We start from the raw sequence: 16,060 nt of genomic DNA, 5'->3' as shown, positions 1-16,060 counted from the left end.
ACATTTTCCCAAGAGACATTCACCATTAGAATCCAAATGGCACTCATAACCAGCCAACAGACAAAGTTAGCAACTAGCTAATTAGCATAGTGGAGAATTTAGCAGCTAAAAGGAAAGAAACACAAAACCCAATTGCCCTTAGCACATACAGTATCGCAAAAAATATTTGAAATGTGCTGATTATCTCTTAGTTGTATCCAGTATGCAGAAAGAAAACAGAACTCATTACAAAAGCAAGGACTTCGTGAAAAGAGACTCTTGCATCACAACTCCTACCAAATGGCCTTGCAGTCCTGGGATGATGCTAATTGTTACAAAGAAGATCTTGAGCAGAGCAAATGAGAAAGAGATTTAATTAAAGTAGAGATTAAATAAATCCTCAGTCTCGCTTTTATTGCATACTCAGAATACCTTTCCCACCAGAGAGGGCTCTACTGTATGCGTAACCTTTGCTAAGTAGGAATGAAAGGGAGAGAAAGATGTTTCATTGTTTCAAACCAAGACTATTGGTTCACACAAGCTAGTAGGAAGCAATGAAATGACAAGCAAGATATATGATCATCCAACGATCAACCAATTCTTCAGCTACCGAAGTGAACACACACACACACACACACACACACACACACACCAGGAAACACTTGTGATGTATGACATGATAAGGCACGAAACGAGTTGCTCTGGTTGTACCGATCTGCCTATGCAGCCGATGGCAGGGAGATCACTCTATGAGTAAACGCGCGCGTGTGACACCGTCTGACTTTCTTTACCTTGGTGGTTAAATGACCTTAAACACAGCTTCATCACAGGGCTTACGGCCCATGAGAAATGGGGTAGGGGTGGTGAAGGAGGAGCTGGGAGGATGATGTTTCCAATAGCTCGTTCATCATGTTAGATTAAATACTCCACTCCACTGAACTTGAACGGGGCAACGGTCTACCTCCCTCGCCGCCCTCTTGCTCTCCATCACCCTCTCCTTTTTCTTACACACCACCAACGCTCGTTCCTTGCTCATTACAACCTCTGCACCTCCACCCTTTTTCACTGCAACTTTCTACTTTCCATCTCTTTGTTTCAGTCTCTTGTCTTTCATTTGCCGCCTCCCTTCCTCTCTCTGCAAAAAAAATAAACGCACTACCGCCGCCGCCGTTGCATTTATGCCGGGGATTTAGCTCGTAAACTGATATAATACAATTAATTTGTCCTCTCTCTGATTCTCTGATTCGCTCGTTCCCTCCGCTCGTTTTTTTTCTTCCTGCCGTCTCAGATCAAGGATGTGGAAATGTGCTGACATGGAGTGATACCCAAAAGAGAATTCTAACAAAGATGTTTGTTCACGCTAATGAAGAAAATAATGAAAGGCAAACAACAAAACTAAAAGATAGAGTGAAATGAAATGAGAGCCAAAGAGGAACGGAGACGTGTCGAACGCGTGTGGCATCATCAAATATGCACACAAATACGTGTGAGGCACTTTAAGAAATAGTATCACTGCGTATGAGATGTATCTTTCCATCTGAGATAGGATATCTCGCTGCCGGGACAAGAGTAGGCAGAGAACAGAGTGTCTGTACGTGAGCAGGGACTATCAGGGATAATTGGACTCGCATCAAATAAGAAAGACTCAAGAGAAACTATGAGTAAGTGAAAACTTATCTCTTTATATTCTGCAGTTAAGTTATATATATATATATATATATAAAAAGAGTGTAGTCAGAATACAGAATAATGCTAACTAAGTATCTTACATAGCAGCGTGTCACTACATAGCAGCGTGTCACTACACAGCAGCGTGTCACTCCACTGATTTTAGTCATGAATGAGATTCAGGGTTTTTGGAGCATGACTCATACTAGGAACTAAAAGTCACAATATCTCAACCTCTGCTGTTCTGACTATTCAAAAACAAGAAATTGTAAAGTGTGCAGACTTTCCGAAGGCTGATTTGGCACTGAAGAAAAAGAAGAAGAAAAAGGGGGGGCTTCCTGACTAGCCTTTACTATATTGTAATCTTTCTTGGAGGAGAGAAGCCTCAAATGTAAAGACACATGGTGCATACATAACTTCGAGATGACCAATGGGATCCAACAGCAAGTCCAAATCCGGTCAATCTGCCAGTAAAGTTTTGTTTCCACTAACATCTTTTAAAGATCGCTGGTCATAGTTGTACTTGCGCAAGTTTGCTAGTAAGTTGCCTGCACCCGTGTGCTTTTACCCACCAAAGAATAGAGCACAATTTATCTCAGGACCCTGAAGCATTTTCACATATATATTTGCTTTTCTCATTACACATTCATGAACATCTCTATATCTTTCATGCATATCTCCATCTCTGCCTCATCTGCTTCAAATAGGCTGTGATTATCATCATCCTTTTTTCAAACAGGAAGCTGTCATCCTGTGGAGAGGAAGTCCCGGCGGTGTTTGGAAGTACCTGTTCTGTTTTGCAGAGCCTGACTTTACTCCCCGCCAGGGACACCAGCACTCTGCCTTTGTAACCGCGGAGATCCAGCAAGCCTCGCTTGTTTGTGGAGGAGGGGCGGGAGAGGCTGTCGGAGCGCTTCTGGGAGCCGCAGGCGGGGGGGCGCGTGGCCGTCTGAAGAGTTTCCATCCACTCCTGGCGCTCCCCTGTGGACACGTGCATGAGTGAGAGACGGAAACAGAGGAAAATGAGAGGTGCATGTGGATACAAGTGTGTGGAAGAGAGAGAGAGAAATCAAGAAAGGCCAGAAAGAGAACTCGACAAAGATAGATAAGGGGCATCTTCAAGTCTTTGAATCATCGTGTGAATTCATCATTTTTACATCCCTTCACTGGCTTGTTGGCAGCGAAACCTCCATTGCATACTGATACAGATAATACTAGGCCAAAAGAAAAGTAATTGAAACACAGGATGGAGCTACCAATGGTAAAAAATTAACTAAGCCCCTGGAAAAAAGAAGATCCTGCAAAGCTGAAAAGTGCAAAGTCTAGCACTCGAGATATAGATAGCTGCTACTCTGAGATTTGCAAGCCTTAGGCAAGATGTGGCCGGGCTAATTTGAGACAAATTAGTGTCAAACATACCACCTAATTAAAATATATAATTAAACTAGAATTACCGCCTCGCGGTTTTATGCCACCGCCAACCAGTCAAGTTACATCCATGTGTGTCCAAAATGTCTTTATCCTATTAGATGTTTGTTTGAAATTGACATTAGTAGCATATGAAGCCTTAAGTTATGGGCAAAACATGTGTCTTGTGAGGTCACAGTGAACTTGACCTTTGACCTCAGTTTATCATTGAGTGCAAGTGGACGTTTGGCAAATTTGAAGAAATCCCCTCAAGGCGTTCCTGGTTTATGGTACGGACGGACAACCCCAAAACATGAACGCCTCAGACCATGGCTGTCGCCAGAATGGTAGCTTCTAATGAGACGCTGCCACTTATTTGTAAAATGCAGTTTAGAGCTGGTCAGTCCAAGTATTCATGGGCTGTAAGATTGTGTTCATTTGTTCTCAAGTAACGCCGTTTGGCTGCTTTGCCTACGTACTTATTTTTCAACCCAATGTTTCTACTTTTAACATCACAAGACAAAAGGCTTTTAGGAAAATCACACATGTATCAAGGAAAACTAAATGTTATTGAGATTGCTTTAAGCTTTGAAAGGCGCTTTACAAACACAATTTATTATTATTATTATTAGAGTTGCTAAGATATGATTGGACCATCTCTGTTCGGGGGGAGGGTCCTATAACTGGCACTTAACAGGTTTGGTTTCTTCAAAAACGATTTGTCCTTGAACATGACACTGAATCTCTTAATTTGTTATAAATCCCCCTGGATTACCTCGCAGCTAAATGGCTAAAGTGTGACGCAAAAGCATCGTGTTCCATCCGGGGTTTACATTCAAACAATGTACGCTCAAAAGGCCTCTCAGATCTTCCTCTGAAACTTTTCAAACGGACATAAAAGAAGACATGACACCGGCGCTGTAAAGCCCATTCCCCTACCACCCAAGACATTGTGCTATCAAAGCCAGCAGAGTGGAAACACTAAAAGATACCGAAGAATTGTAAACACACAAAGCCCCCAAACACACACACACACACACATCACAGGTCTAAAGCAGCACCCACTGTGGTAACTGTTCAAAACATCTGTAAACTGATACGTAAACTAAGAAGTTGGGATGGTCCTGCAAATGTGAGACAACGCAACAAGGCACACCTTCTTCTAAAAGGTTCTTAAAAAGTAAATGCACTTCAATACAAACATGTGCGGCTCTTAAACTAATCATCCAAAAACAAGAAAACAACAACACTCAGAATGACAGACGCTTTTCTGAAATACAAAGTGACAAAGTGATGCTCTCAGAACTAGAGTGAGCACTTGCATGGTCCCACACACACACACTCACACACACACACTCACACTCACACACTCACACTCACACACTCCTCAAGAAAATGTATTTTCGGATACCCATGAATTTGTGCAAACAACCGGATACAGGATCTCATGAATGTCCTCCAGAGGACTTGATATCTGTGTCTCCAAATGGTCCTCTTGTTCAGGGTGCACAAGAGAAGCTCTTACTTCTCCGTTACATTTTTTATCATCCATTACCGCGATTATAACGGGCCAGTTCTGCCGAAAAGAGGGACAAACCACTCATGTCACCAAAATCAATTGTGCTATTAGCTATGTAGGCTAAAGAATCACGTGGACATGTTTGAAGGTGAACCAATGCCAACTTAACGATGGAGAGAATAATTGTTTTTGTGATATTACATTGATCTACACATTGGGAAAATGTGTCTCTTCACTTTTCACCCTACAGCTGGTGTCTTGTTAAAAGCCTGAGTTAACAGAGATCCAAGAAGAAAACTCCACGTACTGGACTGTTGAGAAAGAGATTCATTGGACATCTCATTAGCGAGACAAATGTATACATATTTAACTTCAAGCCGATTGCAGTTAATATAAAAGTCAGTGATAGCTGATCGCCTGTGTCTATCTCGGACTAAATACGACATCCTTCCCCCCGCTTACTGCAATGCACTATTCCTTGCATCCTTTTAAGTCGGCATCAATCAAAGCTGCCAACACAGCATGATCCCGATTGAGAAAATTGTTTATGCACCAGGTTGGAGGTCAGCTTCAAATCCTGGAACAAAACACAATGTGTCTGCACAAAATGAAGAAACGCAGCGATGGCCTTTGGTCATTCTTGCGTCGGAGAAAAAAATGAATAAAAAAGGAAAGACAAAAAGGTGAAGTATAGCCATTTGCTACTATTTCTTGTCCAGTTTATGAGCATAATTAAAGTGTTAAGATATCAGGTGCAGATGCATGTGGTGGTGGTTACCAATTTTCTCAAGTGTTGACACCTCAAACTACAATGATCAATCAATCAATCAATCAATCAATCAATCAATCAATCAATCAATCAATCAATCAAAACAAATTCATCAAATGATTGTTTTAGTAGTATTTTAAGCAAACATTTGCCAAATTTTACCACCAGCTATCAGTCTGACAAAGATAAGCGTCAGGGGGCAAGGGGCAATATTTTGTGGGTTCCACCCTAGCCAGGGGGGGGGGGGGGGGGGGGTCATCATACAAGGCACTGGTACAAGGTGTTGTTCTGAATGGTGCTTCGGTATACAGACTGTGAAAACAACAGTTCTCTATAGGAGGACAGTGAAGAATGAATCTGAATCTTCTAGTTTCGGTAACAATCTCTCCAATTACCGCATTTTGGATCGGGTCCAGTTATCCTCAGGTCTAACTCGGATCAGGTCGGAATGTCTGTTTCTTTCTTGAAAATTAATTGATGCATGCGCTTGGATAGGTTCATCTAGGGTTAACATTAGTGTGATCTTTTTTCTTGTTTTTACTCTACAGCCTTTGCGCACATGTGCCCGTCATTGACCTTATATGCAAACATACCCAGTAACATCTGAAGAAAAGTTTCTCCACTCTGAGTATCCGACTCCTACACACACTACCCTCCTGAGCTCCCAAATGCTGTATCCGCTGCCTGGTCCTGAACCCAGCTCTGGTCTGGCTACCCCCCCAGATTCTTATGAATTTACAAAGAGCTGGTATCAATAATGAATGGCCTCCTCAATTATTGACTGCTCTTTACATCACTAGGCTTTACTGTTCCGTTCCCACCCTTGCTTTCTGAGTTCCATTACCTGTCCTGCACTCACTTATTTGCCTGTTCATTTATTCAGGCTCTTCCTCCCTCTCTCTCTCTCTCTCTCTCTCTCTCTCCTCTTCGCCCAAGCTGTCAATCTGAGCACGGGGAGGGAGGGCTGCAGCGCGGGAGGAGGTGGGAGGATTGAGAGAAACGGAGGAGCCTGTACGCCTGAGTGTTAGCATGGGTGCATCTGACTTTTGCGCCTGAATGTGTCCAGCGTACGATTGAGTATATGTTTGTGTGCACAGTCTCGTAACATGAGAGGCTTGCTAAAGCCATTTACACTCAGTGTGCAAACATGCCCTTACGTCTGCATGCATGTAAAAGAAGAGTGCACTGCAACCCCCACCTATATATATCTATATATATATAGATATATATAGATATATATAGATAGGGAAGAGACGAGTAGAGATAATCCTCATTGAAAGTGGATGTGATGAGAGCCAGGTCCACTTAGAGCTCAACATAGATCTTAGAAGCCGCCCACATGGTCTCTATCAACAGGAAGAAGAAAAGGGGACAGCCAAAATCAGAGGGATTGAGAATTGCTTTGTTTTCCATCATTGCAATCCTCTTCCCCTAACATACATGCCCAAACATTTACATAACTCTCCGATGTTTAATCTACTGTATGCTCGCCCTATACTACGATATTCTTTAGACCTGGATGAGTCGTGCAGGCCAATACGTCGACAATGTCATCAGGCAATTTAAGCTTACCAGATATGTCAGTAATAAAGTAGCAAGAAATTGCAGCACGGACGTATTTCAGGATGTCAGGATGTATTAAAAATCTAAATAAGACTATATACGTCAACTATTTGTGCTTCCCTACGTCGAGGAGTGCGTCGCTGACTTGGCATAGTGGACCTCGGCTCAACCGTCTCATTGCTTGGCAATACATGCTGAAGACTAGCTAAAAAGCTCAGTCTTAAATGTATTTGTTGAATTGCTATTAAGAGTTATAACCTTCCACTGTGTTGTAAAATCTTTAAGTGCAATATTTACTACAGCTAACATGACTTCACTCCCACTCTTTGTCCTCCTGAGTTTATATTTCTACCATCCCTCTCTCCCTGGCCGCTTCCCAAGCATTTTTTATCCCTACTTATTCTCTACATCTCTCTCTTATCTTCTTCCCTGTCATCTCAGACAACACTAACATGTGTTCGGAGCAGGCTTTGTGGAAAGGCAATTGCCAAAGCATCAGAATACAAATCATCAACATTTCTTTACAACATAAATCCCATCTTCTCTCTTGTAGCGCATTTGTCTGCATCGTCTCTCCAACACTCCCTTGTTGTCTGGACCGTTTTCCGTCACTCTCCTCCGTGTCTCTTCTTGCCAAACTCTCCTTTCCTCTCACTTTCTTCTCCCCCCATTGCTGCCACAGCCTCTCGTCACTCCCTCGCCCCTGTTTTGCTTCTCTCCTTCCTCCTTCCATCTCTCCTCTCTCAAGCTGACAGTACCTGAGGGAAGAGGCCACCTGCGGACCAAGTGGAGAATCAGCCGACAGCTGTGTGCACACTCTCTCCGGTGGCCTTCAATTATTCACTCACTTCTCCCTCCTCCTTTTCCCCTCTCTCCATCTTCACTCTGCCCTTTTCATCTCTCCCTGCAGTCTCTGCCTTCACCTTGTGTGTTGCTTCTTCACACCGAGATTGCGTGTCTGCTTCTCTCGCTCCATCCATCCCGGTTATTCACCCATTTAAATCCCTTCACTCCCCTTGTTTCCTCTATCCCCTTCTTCTAATGTCCCTCTTGGAGGCCTTCTCGCTCTCACACACTGTTCTGACCATCACTCCACCATCCCCCCCCCCCCCCTCCTCTCACCCCAACTGCATCAGCCCATCAGCTCCATACCTCTACTTCACTAACACACTCCTTCTCTTTCCCTCTGCCTCCTCATGTGTCCCTCTTTCTCGTGTGTTTCCCCAAAGATTGATGACTCTCCAGCAAAAGGCGAGTGGGCCTGTTTAAAGATGCATGAGGTGATGAGGCCAAGTATTCTCCTTCCTTCTCTCTCTTCTCTCTCGCTCTCAACCCTTTCTTCTGACGGCAGCAGGCCACCTCCGCGAGAGGCTTCCCACTGATCCCAGGCGGTCAGAAGCCACCTCTAAATGAGACAGCTTTCTCCCCTCCCAGCGCTTGTCAGGACGACTGAGTGTGACGTATGACGATCAGCTGGCAGACAGGGTGATAAATGACGCCGCTGAGGACCCGCGACTCATAAAAAAAGGGTAAAAAAAAACAAAAAGGCTGGCAGATATCAATATGATGATGCACTGAATCGACAGGGTGAGGAGGAAGAATCGCTCGTGCTCAGTGTGGTGAAAATAGATGACATTTCTTTTTTAAAGGGCAAGTTGTTGATGTGCCCTGAATGCTTTTTTACAAACCAGAGGTGACGCATGAAAACCAGATCCATGTTTCTTATTGACTGTTTATTGAAGAGATTATAGGTTTTCTAACACGATGTTTGTTCAGTGGAAGAATCAATTACAGAAGATATGTAGTAATAAATATGTAGTGAGTTAGTACTAGTGAGCAAAGATGTTTTACTATTGCATATCCCTATATCAGCTCCAATCAATTCCTCATTCTGCTGCATTAATATGCAATGTGTCAATGAGTCCAAGGTGTCTCGATGTCAACCAAGCTTGTATCAAACGCAAAAATGGTAGTGGAAACGGTCAAAAAATAAAAGTGAGAGTAAATAATGATCTAAAAGTTATAATTAATTGGGGTTTTTTTGGCTTTCGGCTAGGTTTTTATGGCGACTGCGTTAGCTTGCAGACGCACAGCAACATTAGCATTCATTCAGATGCTGTAGTATAGACAGTACTTCAAATGACTGATGAGGCATTTTGTCCTAAATCAGACATGATGCATCAGAATCTACTTGAACGGCTCACACTGTAGTCAAGCCTCTTAAAACAACAACTACAACACACACACACACACACACACACACACACACGCCCCGTCTGAGTGTAATGTGGCGTTTCTCCTGCATGCCTCTATGAAGTGTTAAGTTATACATTACAAGCTATAGATTTACAAGCACGCTGCATGCTTATTGGCTCTCTAACACAAGTAAGATTTACCCCTTAGGTGTTGAAATTGTGTTTTGAATAACGAGGCATCTATGGAGTGTGGAAGCAATTCGGTCGGTGTCTAAAAGTATTGAAGTTTGGTATCCAGGCCGACTGAGCACCGAGCGATAAATGACCGGTTGAACTTCACGATCAATAATGAGTATGTCAAGTATTGATGATTCCATTCCTCACTCAACAGACGATATGTTTAGAACTCGCAGAGACGTCTCACGCAGTTTCACCAAACATTCACACTGCACCACGCAAACGAGTAAAAAAAGGTTCATAACCATGCGAGAGAAAGTTTCTCCGATCCCACTCATGCATGAATCAAAAAAGGCGGTCAACATCTGACCCCGGAGACGGACCTTCGATGAGTGCGAGAGCAGTTTGACCTGAGCTGCCTAATGAACTGCCAAAGCAAGCAGGAGGTAAGGAGCGGAAAGTGTCCTCTCTCCCGTCTCATTACGGCCGACGCAGACAACGCTTCCAGCTGAAAGACGATCAGCGGAGACAACTCTTTCTTCGTTTTGTCTGACAGAGGGATGAAGAGAGGAAGGAGGAGCGAGACCATTAAAAAGAGACGGTTCCTGGGAGATTTGAGAATGTGTTCATGTTTTATTTTACAGTCTGTCCCTTTAGATTAACTTAATGTCATAGGTGCGGTCGAGGACATGAAGTCGTTACTGCCACCAAGAACTCCCCACAGCCATTTACATAGCATAATGCTCAAGAAACTATTTATTATTTACACTTTAATGAATTCGTTTGGCATTTCTTTCTGAGATGAAATGCGAGTTGGAGTCAGGACCTGTTTAACCTAGCTTAGCATAAGGTCTGGAAGCAAGGGGAAACAACTAGCCCGCTCTGTCCAAGGTATAAAAAGATTATTTACGCAATCCGTGTTCATTTTTTCCAATGAGAACAGTGTTGGAACTGTCCTGTGCAAGGCTATATCCTAGGTACAGTCAGTGAGCACAGGTTTAGCTATGGTTTCTACACAATGCTACCAAAAGTCGTCACTGCTGCTCACATATTAAGTGATCTTTCGAGATTTTGGAAGCTGTAAAACAAAATCTGTATCTGCACTTAAGGCACAGACATGATATTGATCTTCTCATGTCATGCTCTGAAAGAAGGATGATTTCCCAAAATGTAGCAGCGTTTATTTCTTTACATACAGGTACCTTGCGAATGGATTTCTGAGTGATGTAAAACCTCCAATCACATTGAAAATGTCCTTTGAGAGCGAGTGTGTCTGGAAACAGAAATGGCAGAGAGAAAACTGCAAGCGGAGAAAGAGAGACAAAGGGGGGAGAAATAGGTGAGGCGGAAAATTCCCACATTTAGAGAGAGTGAGGTAAGAAGGAGAGGCGAGACAGAGACAAGGGAGGGGGCGGGAAGAAGGAGACAAGAGAAAAAAAAACAAGGCTAAGCATTAGAGGCAGACTGACCAGCAAAACAGAACGAGGAGCCGATAGATGGAAAAAGGCTGCACTTGTTGTACCTTCTCTTTCGGCCCGGAACACGAAGGTCCGAAGGGAGGTGACCACTTCAAACTTGTTGTCGCCCAGTCCTCGCACCCGTCTCACAGCACTAGCCAGGATCATGCCTTTGGAGTACATCTCCTAAAACGAGACGTAAACAGACGGATTAAGAGCGCCGACGGGGGGGGGAAAGAAACACACACTAAATACAAAACGCAAGCGAACACACGCGCAGCTTCATGCGTGCCAATGTTATTGAATTGTTGCTCATTCCTATTATCTGCATCTGTAGGCCCACAATTACCGCATTCAATCGCAATGTTTGCATCAATAGAGGTGTAATTCCGAGTTGTAATACCGTCGGCTGGTATCGCATTCGATTTCAAACGCCACCGACAGACATCCTCATCAAACCCGAGCCATTACCCATCAATACGCCGTCAAATGTATTTGCAGAAATAGCTTCCCTGTCCCCTTTCAAGCTATAACTTTGATGAATGGCACAGAGCTCTTGGACAGGAAGCATTTCAATAAATACAGCAATACAAACAGGAACCTCGTGGTGTGTGTATTCATATGATCGGCATACTGTTAAGCAAGCTTAGGATAAATCTGCATCGATGTGATCTTTGACATCAACACAAATAACTCAAATTATAGATTTGAAATGTGTGGGATAAAAAAAAAAAAAAAATGGAGGAGCGGGAGAACAAAAACAGGGAATATAAGAAGAAGCTAAGAATAAACACGCAGAGCACTGTCATTTGGGTGTTAGGAAACATCATAAAACAAATCCACAAGCTGAGAAACAAACTTCTCCAATATAAAAAAACAAAAAAGAGAGACGGGTACGCTGGAGTGGGGATTTGGGTGAAGCACAGGAAGAGCTTGTTGGGTAGAACTGGGAGCTGTGTGTGTATTGTTTCATTACCCACATGGTTTCCTCCCCAGCAACTTTAGTGGATGCATATAAATAAGGAGGATATTACACTGGAGGGTTCGTGACCCCGTTTACGACCTCCCTTGACATTGGCAATTTAAGTACAGGGTCATTGTCGATATGAAAAGGAGGACAGAAGGGGCAAAAATATTATCACGTCTTAAGAAGCGAGGACAGAAGGGTACCGCCATGGAATCAGTATTCAAAGCGTAATGTGGCGAGAATAACAGAGAAATGCCCTTAAAAGTAGTTGGGGAGAAAGCTAAGAACATGTCAGAGTGTAACGTTGCTGCAATAGAGTGAACCGGGGGAAAGTACATTCCGCTTCTGTAGCGGCGTGAAAATCACTGGGTTATAAAAAAGAAAAAGGGTCGTTGCAGACCTTGCATTATTCATGTCGATAATGTCATTATCAGTTGCAAAGTATGAAGTAAAAAATAGTCCCTTTTTTCCTCTCTCTCAGTCGCTCTTCAACGTGGCTTGACCTGAATTTTGATTCTCTGCAGTCCTGTGCACAATGTAAAGGATTGTTGGCGATTGCCATGCACAATGTTTGCACACGTTCACGCTACTGTCCCGGCGCCGTCACATCCCGAGAAAGACACTCAAGAGTGCGAAGTAAGCGAAGCAAAAGGGATGAATCGAGGAAGTGAACTTCTGACTCCCTCTCGCCATTCTTAAATCAAGCCGGTGACCTTGGCAGCCACAAAAGCCTATTTCTAGAGCCAAAAATATACCAAGCGGCACAGTCAGTTAGGGAGGGAGGGGGCGGAGGCGGGGATGGATGGAGGGATGGATGGATGGAAGAAAAAAAAAAAAGAAAAAGAGAAATTAGGTTTGTGTGAAAGGCCAAGGAGAGGACTGAGGGAAAGAAAATGAAACAGACATACAATAGAGAAATGATAAAGGCAACAACACTCCATAATCTGGAAGAGAAAGAAATGCAGCCGGAGGAGAAGAGAGACATCATGCATTGAAGATGCCAAAGCGGGTCAGGGAGTAGTCCTTCTCATATTAAAACAGGATGTTAACAATGGCAAGAAGTGGCTCAACTTAATTACAGACAGCCAGCCTCGTGCGGTTCTCTCCTCAGGAGTTTCACCCCCCCCCCCTCTTCTCTCTCTAAATTTAGATATAATTTAAAGGGAAGGTGAGGAAAGGAGAAAGTAAGTGTGTGGAATAGCTTGGTGGCTGTGTGTGCTAATAATTACACACCAGTATGGGTTAGCGGTAATTAATTGTTTTAATTCTACTTTTGGGGTCATGGAGGGAGAGAGAGAGAGAGAGAGAGAGAGAGAGAGAGAGAGAGAGAGAGAGAGAGAGAGAGAGAGAGAGAGAGAGAGAGAGAGAGTTGTTTAATTGCGAGTTGTGCATCTGTAAATACTCTGACAGCGAAGAGAGACGATGAAAAAGAAGAAACGTTCAGCGTTTAAGGTGGTGGATTCAGACAATGCCGCGCTTTGCAGCCGCCCACACACACACACACACACACTCATATACACACACGTAATGTTTATAGACTAATCTCAAGAGGACGGACTGCCAAAGAAGCAATGAGGCCTAACTATCTCTCTTTCTCCAACAACAGACGCACCTGACTCACCTCCTCTGCCAAAGATCTCCTCCACACTCATTTCCCCTCACGCTGACCTCCCTCCCACTCTCAACTCCCTCACTCCCACGTCCTCTCATTCTACCTATTCCCATATCAATACCTTTTATTCTAGCCTCCTAACATACATCAACAAAAGTCATTTTGCAGGGCGGAGTCACTTCTTTCGTTTTTTTCCTGTGAAGCGTCCTGTCCTACGCAGATAACTATGTCTCCTTTCTTTTTCAAAAAACAACCTGGTAAACTTCAGGAAACAATTAAGGCAGCGCAATTGAGCTAAAGCCTTTAATAATGGAGGCAGGGTGTGGAGAAAGCAGGGAGGCGGGTAAAGCAGGGTGGAAAGAGTTTTACCACCAGCATGGAGTTAAGGTTCTGGCGTCTCCAAGGCAGCGCATTTTCAATGGAGCCATGAGGACACCAACTGGTTGGAGCGGAAAACTGCACCTTTGAGAAAATGCCTGTGGACTACAATGCCTCCTTGCTCACCGTTTCAACAAGCAAAGGCGAACCAGTAAAGTGAGACGTAGCGTTGTCATTTTAGGGTTTTTTAACATTTCTGAGACCCAATCATTTTGATGTTTAAATATTGAGGGAGGCAGCCTGTAACTGTGGTAATAATTATTTCTATTATTCAAGGATTTTATGAGGTCAGAAACTGAGTTTTGGTGTGAGGTTAAGGGTTATGCTTGGCCACTCGCGGGGCGTAGCTGTAAACACAGTATTTACATATCGCCTTATAACGTTGATGTGGTTCAAATGTTGAGCCAACAGTTGCTTGTTTATACACGGAGCAAGCATTAGCATTTCATTTGAAGTCATGTTTGTGTTCACCTGATGAATGCAAGTCCAAAATCTACTCTCCTCTGAGCTCAGTTTAGCGTATGTAGCTCTTTATTAGCTAAATGCTCCTCTATTTTGGCTAGTCGGTACATTTGTAAGCTAACGGGTGAATAGCGTACAGTAAGGTTTTAACCACGTGGAACTGTAACTATGACTATTCTAATTAACTTTTATTAGATACACTTCATATTGCTACTGAATGTCGCATACTTTTGGCACTGAATAAAATGGGGGGGGGGGGGGTAACAGTTGGGGTGTTACAGTAAGCGTCAGCAGGGGCTTCTTAGAAAGCAGAGGAGCAGAGGAGCTTTCAGGCTTGGAACAAGGGAGCTTTGCGGCGTCAGACCGACAGACAAACAGACAGACAATCAGGGAGATACACTCAAAGACTGATCCCCGATCCTAAAAGCTTATCTCCCCTTTGGCCTACAATTCAGCCTCCCCTCCCACCCCCTCCCCCATCCTCTCATCCCTCCCAGCCATCCTCCTCACTTTCTCTCCTCATTACCCTGAAGCCAGGCTTTGGACTGTTTTTGACAAAACACACACGCACACACAGGACACCAAGTCGGGACCCTGAAGACTACATCTCAGGCCCAAAGCGTTCCCCCAAGTCAATCCCAGTGTTGACGAAATCAGGCGAAAGGGGTGATTGATGAGACGGGTTGGATACAACGCTGCAGAGAGGGAGAAGTGAGACTGAGGATCTCGCTACTCTCCCACGCCACCTCCGCTACCCCGATGATGACATCACAGCGGACAGAGACCTTCAAACTGCGACTGTGATTAAGTGCGATTAGTTCTGTCTGGGGCTGACGGATCCCGGAGGATTTTTATACTACAAAAAGAGAATTTTTGAAGCGTTGAAAGTTTGAGAAAGAGAACAAGCATGGGAATGTTTCAGTGCGGAGGCATCTTTATTTTTGTGTACATAGCAAAGATTGGACATCAGTCTCAAGTCCAATGTAAAGTCACACGCAGACTGCACCAATTGTGCCACGATGTCTGCGTGTTCGACATTATTAGTCTGTGTGAGACAAAGAAAATCTTTGTAGCTATGTAAAGTTAGCTAACATTAAGTGCGATACACTACTGGTCATACCAGACACGGTGAGATTGTAGCAGCAAAATTGCATTTTCCTCCTAATATATCTTTGTAAGTTAGTTAGTGACCAAATATCTGCAAAACGGACATTCTGATCATTCTCTACTGAACGTCCAGGTTAGTAATGCTAACATGCTAAACTAAAATGGTCAACATGGTAAACATCAGCATGTTAGCTTTGCCACTGTGGACATGCTGCAGCAGCTCGGTGACATTAGCATGTAGCTCAAATGTGGCAGCTCGAGTAACAGCAGCTACTGATGAAGCTAGTTAGAGTCGGTCCACTTTCGTCGGACTTCATTTTTAATCTTGAAATATGTGATGACATAATTAATATGCAAATTCACGCGTCTATTTAGCAACATTTATTAACCTGTTTGAGCAGGCTTTAGCTACTTTCAATTGAAACTAGTTGGAGCACCTGCGACAGGAGGTGAACAGTATCCAAGATGAGCTTGGGATGAAAAAGGACTTCTTGTAGTCTGCACATACATATGTGTCTCTGCACTGTGAGGGAAAGAAAGCCACCAACTTCCATTTCAATTTCTGACAAAGTGGTGTTGAGAGACTTCCTGTCTGTCCGTGCAATTTTCTTCTACCGCCGTTCTCACTCTGTGGAGGTGGCACTGGGTGGCACGCAGGGTGGCACGGGGCCTCAGCTGGCTCATGAAGCAGGGATGACAGAGAGATTGTACTCGACCTCTCTGTTCACCCGAAACATGATGAAGCCCTCTGCTTCCTCAGAGGAGAGAGTCACATTGGCAGGGTGACTTTAAAAAGTCTA

At 43.8% G+C, this 16,060-nt stretch overlaps 1 protein-coding gene across 3 annotated transcripts in view; it reads right to left on the bottom strand.

The window, feature by feature from the left end:
* arap2 (ArfGAP with RhoGAP domain, ankyrin repeat and PH domain 2) overlaps nucleotides 1–16,060 on the bottom strand; it is a 99,864-nt gene that overhangs the window by 71,449 nt on the left and 12,355 nt on the right. For all 3 annotated transcript variants that reach the window (XM_029455305.1, XM_029455306.1, XM_029455307.1), the window contains exons 8-9: nucleotides 10,800–10,920; nucleotides 2,435–2,628 (exon numbers count right to left, since the gene is read on the bottom strand). In XM_029455305.1, coding sequence (XP_029311165.1) covers nucleotides 2,435–2,628; nucleotides 10,800–10,920 — 315 coding nt within the window. The remainder of the gene's footprint in view (nucleotides 1–2,434; nucleotides 2,629–10,799; nucleotides 10,921–16,060) is intronic.

This window comes from Cottoperca gobio, chromosome 18 (assembly GCF_900634415.1).
Source record: "Cottoperca gobio chromosome 18, fCotGob3.1, whole genome shotgun sequence".
In the NCBI taxonomy this organism is placed as follows: Eukaryota; Metazoa; Chordata; class Actinopteri; order Perciformes; family Bovichtidae; genus Cottoperca; species Cottoperca gobio.
The sequence above is the reverse complement of the archived record's forward strand: the minus strand, read 5'-3'. Positions and strand labels throughout refer to the sequence as shown.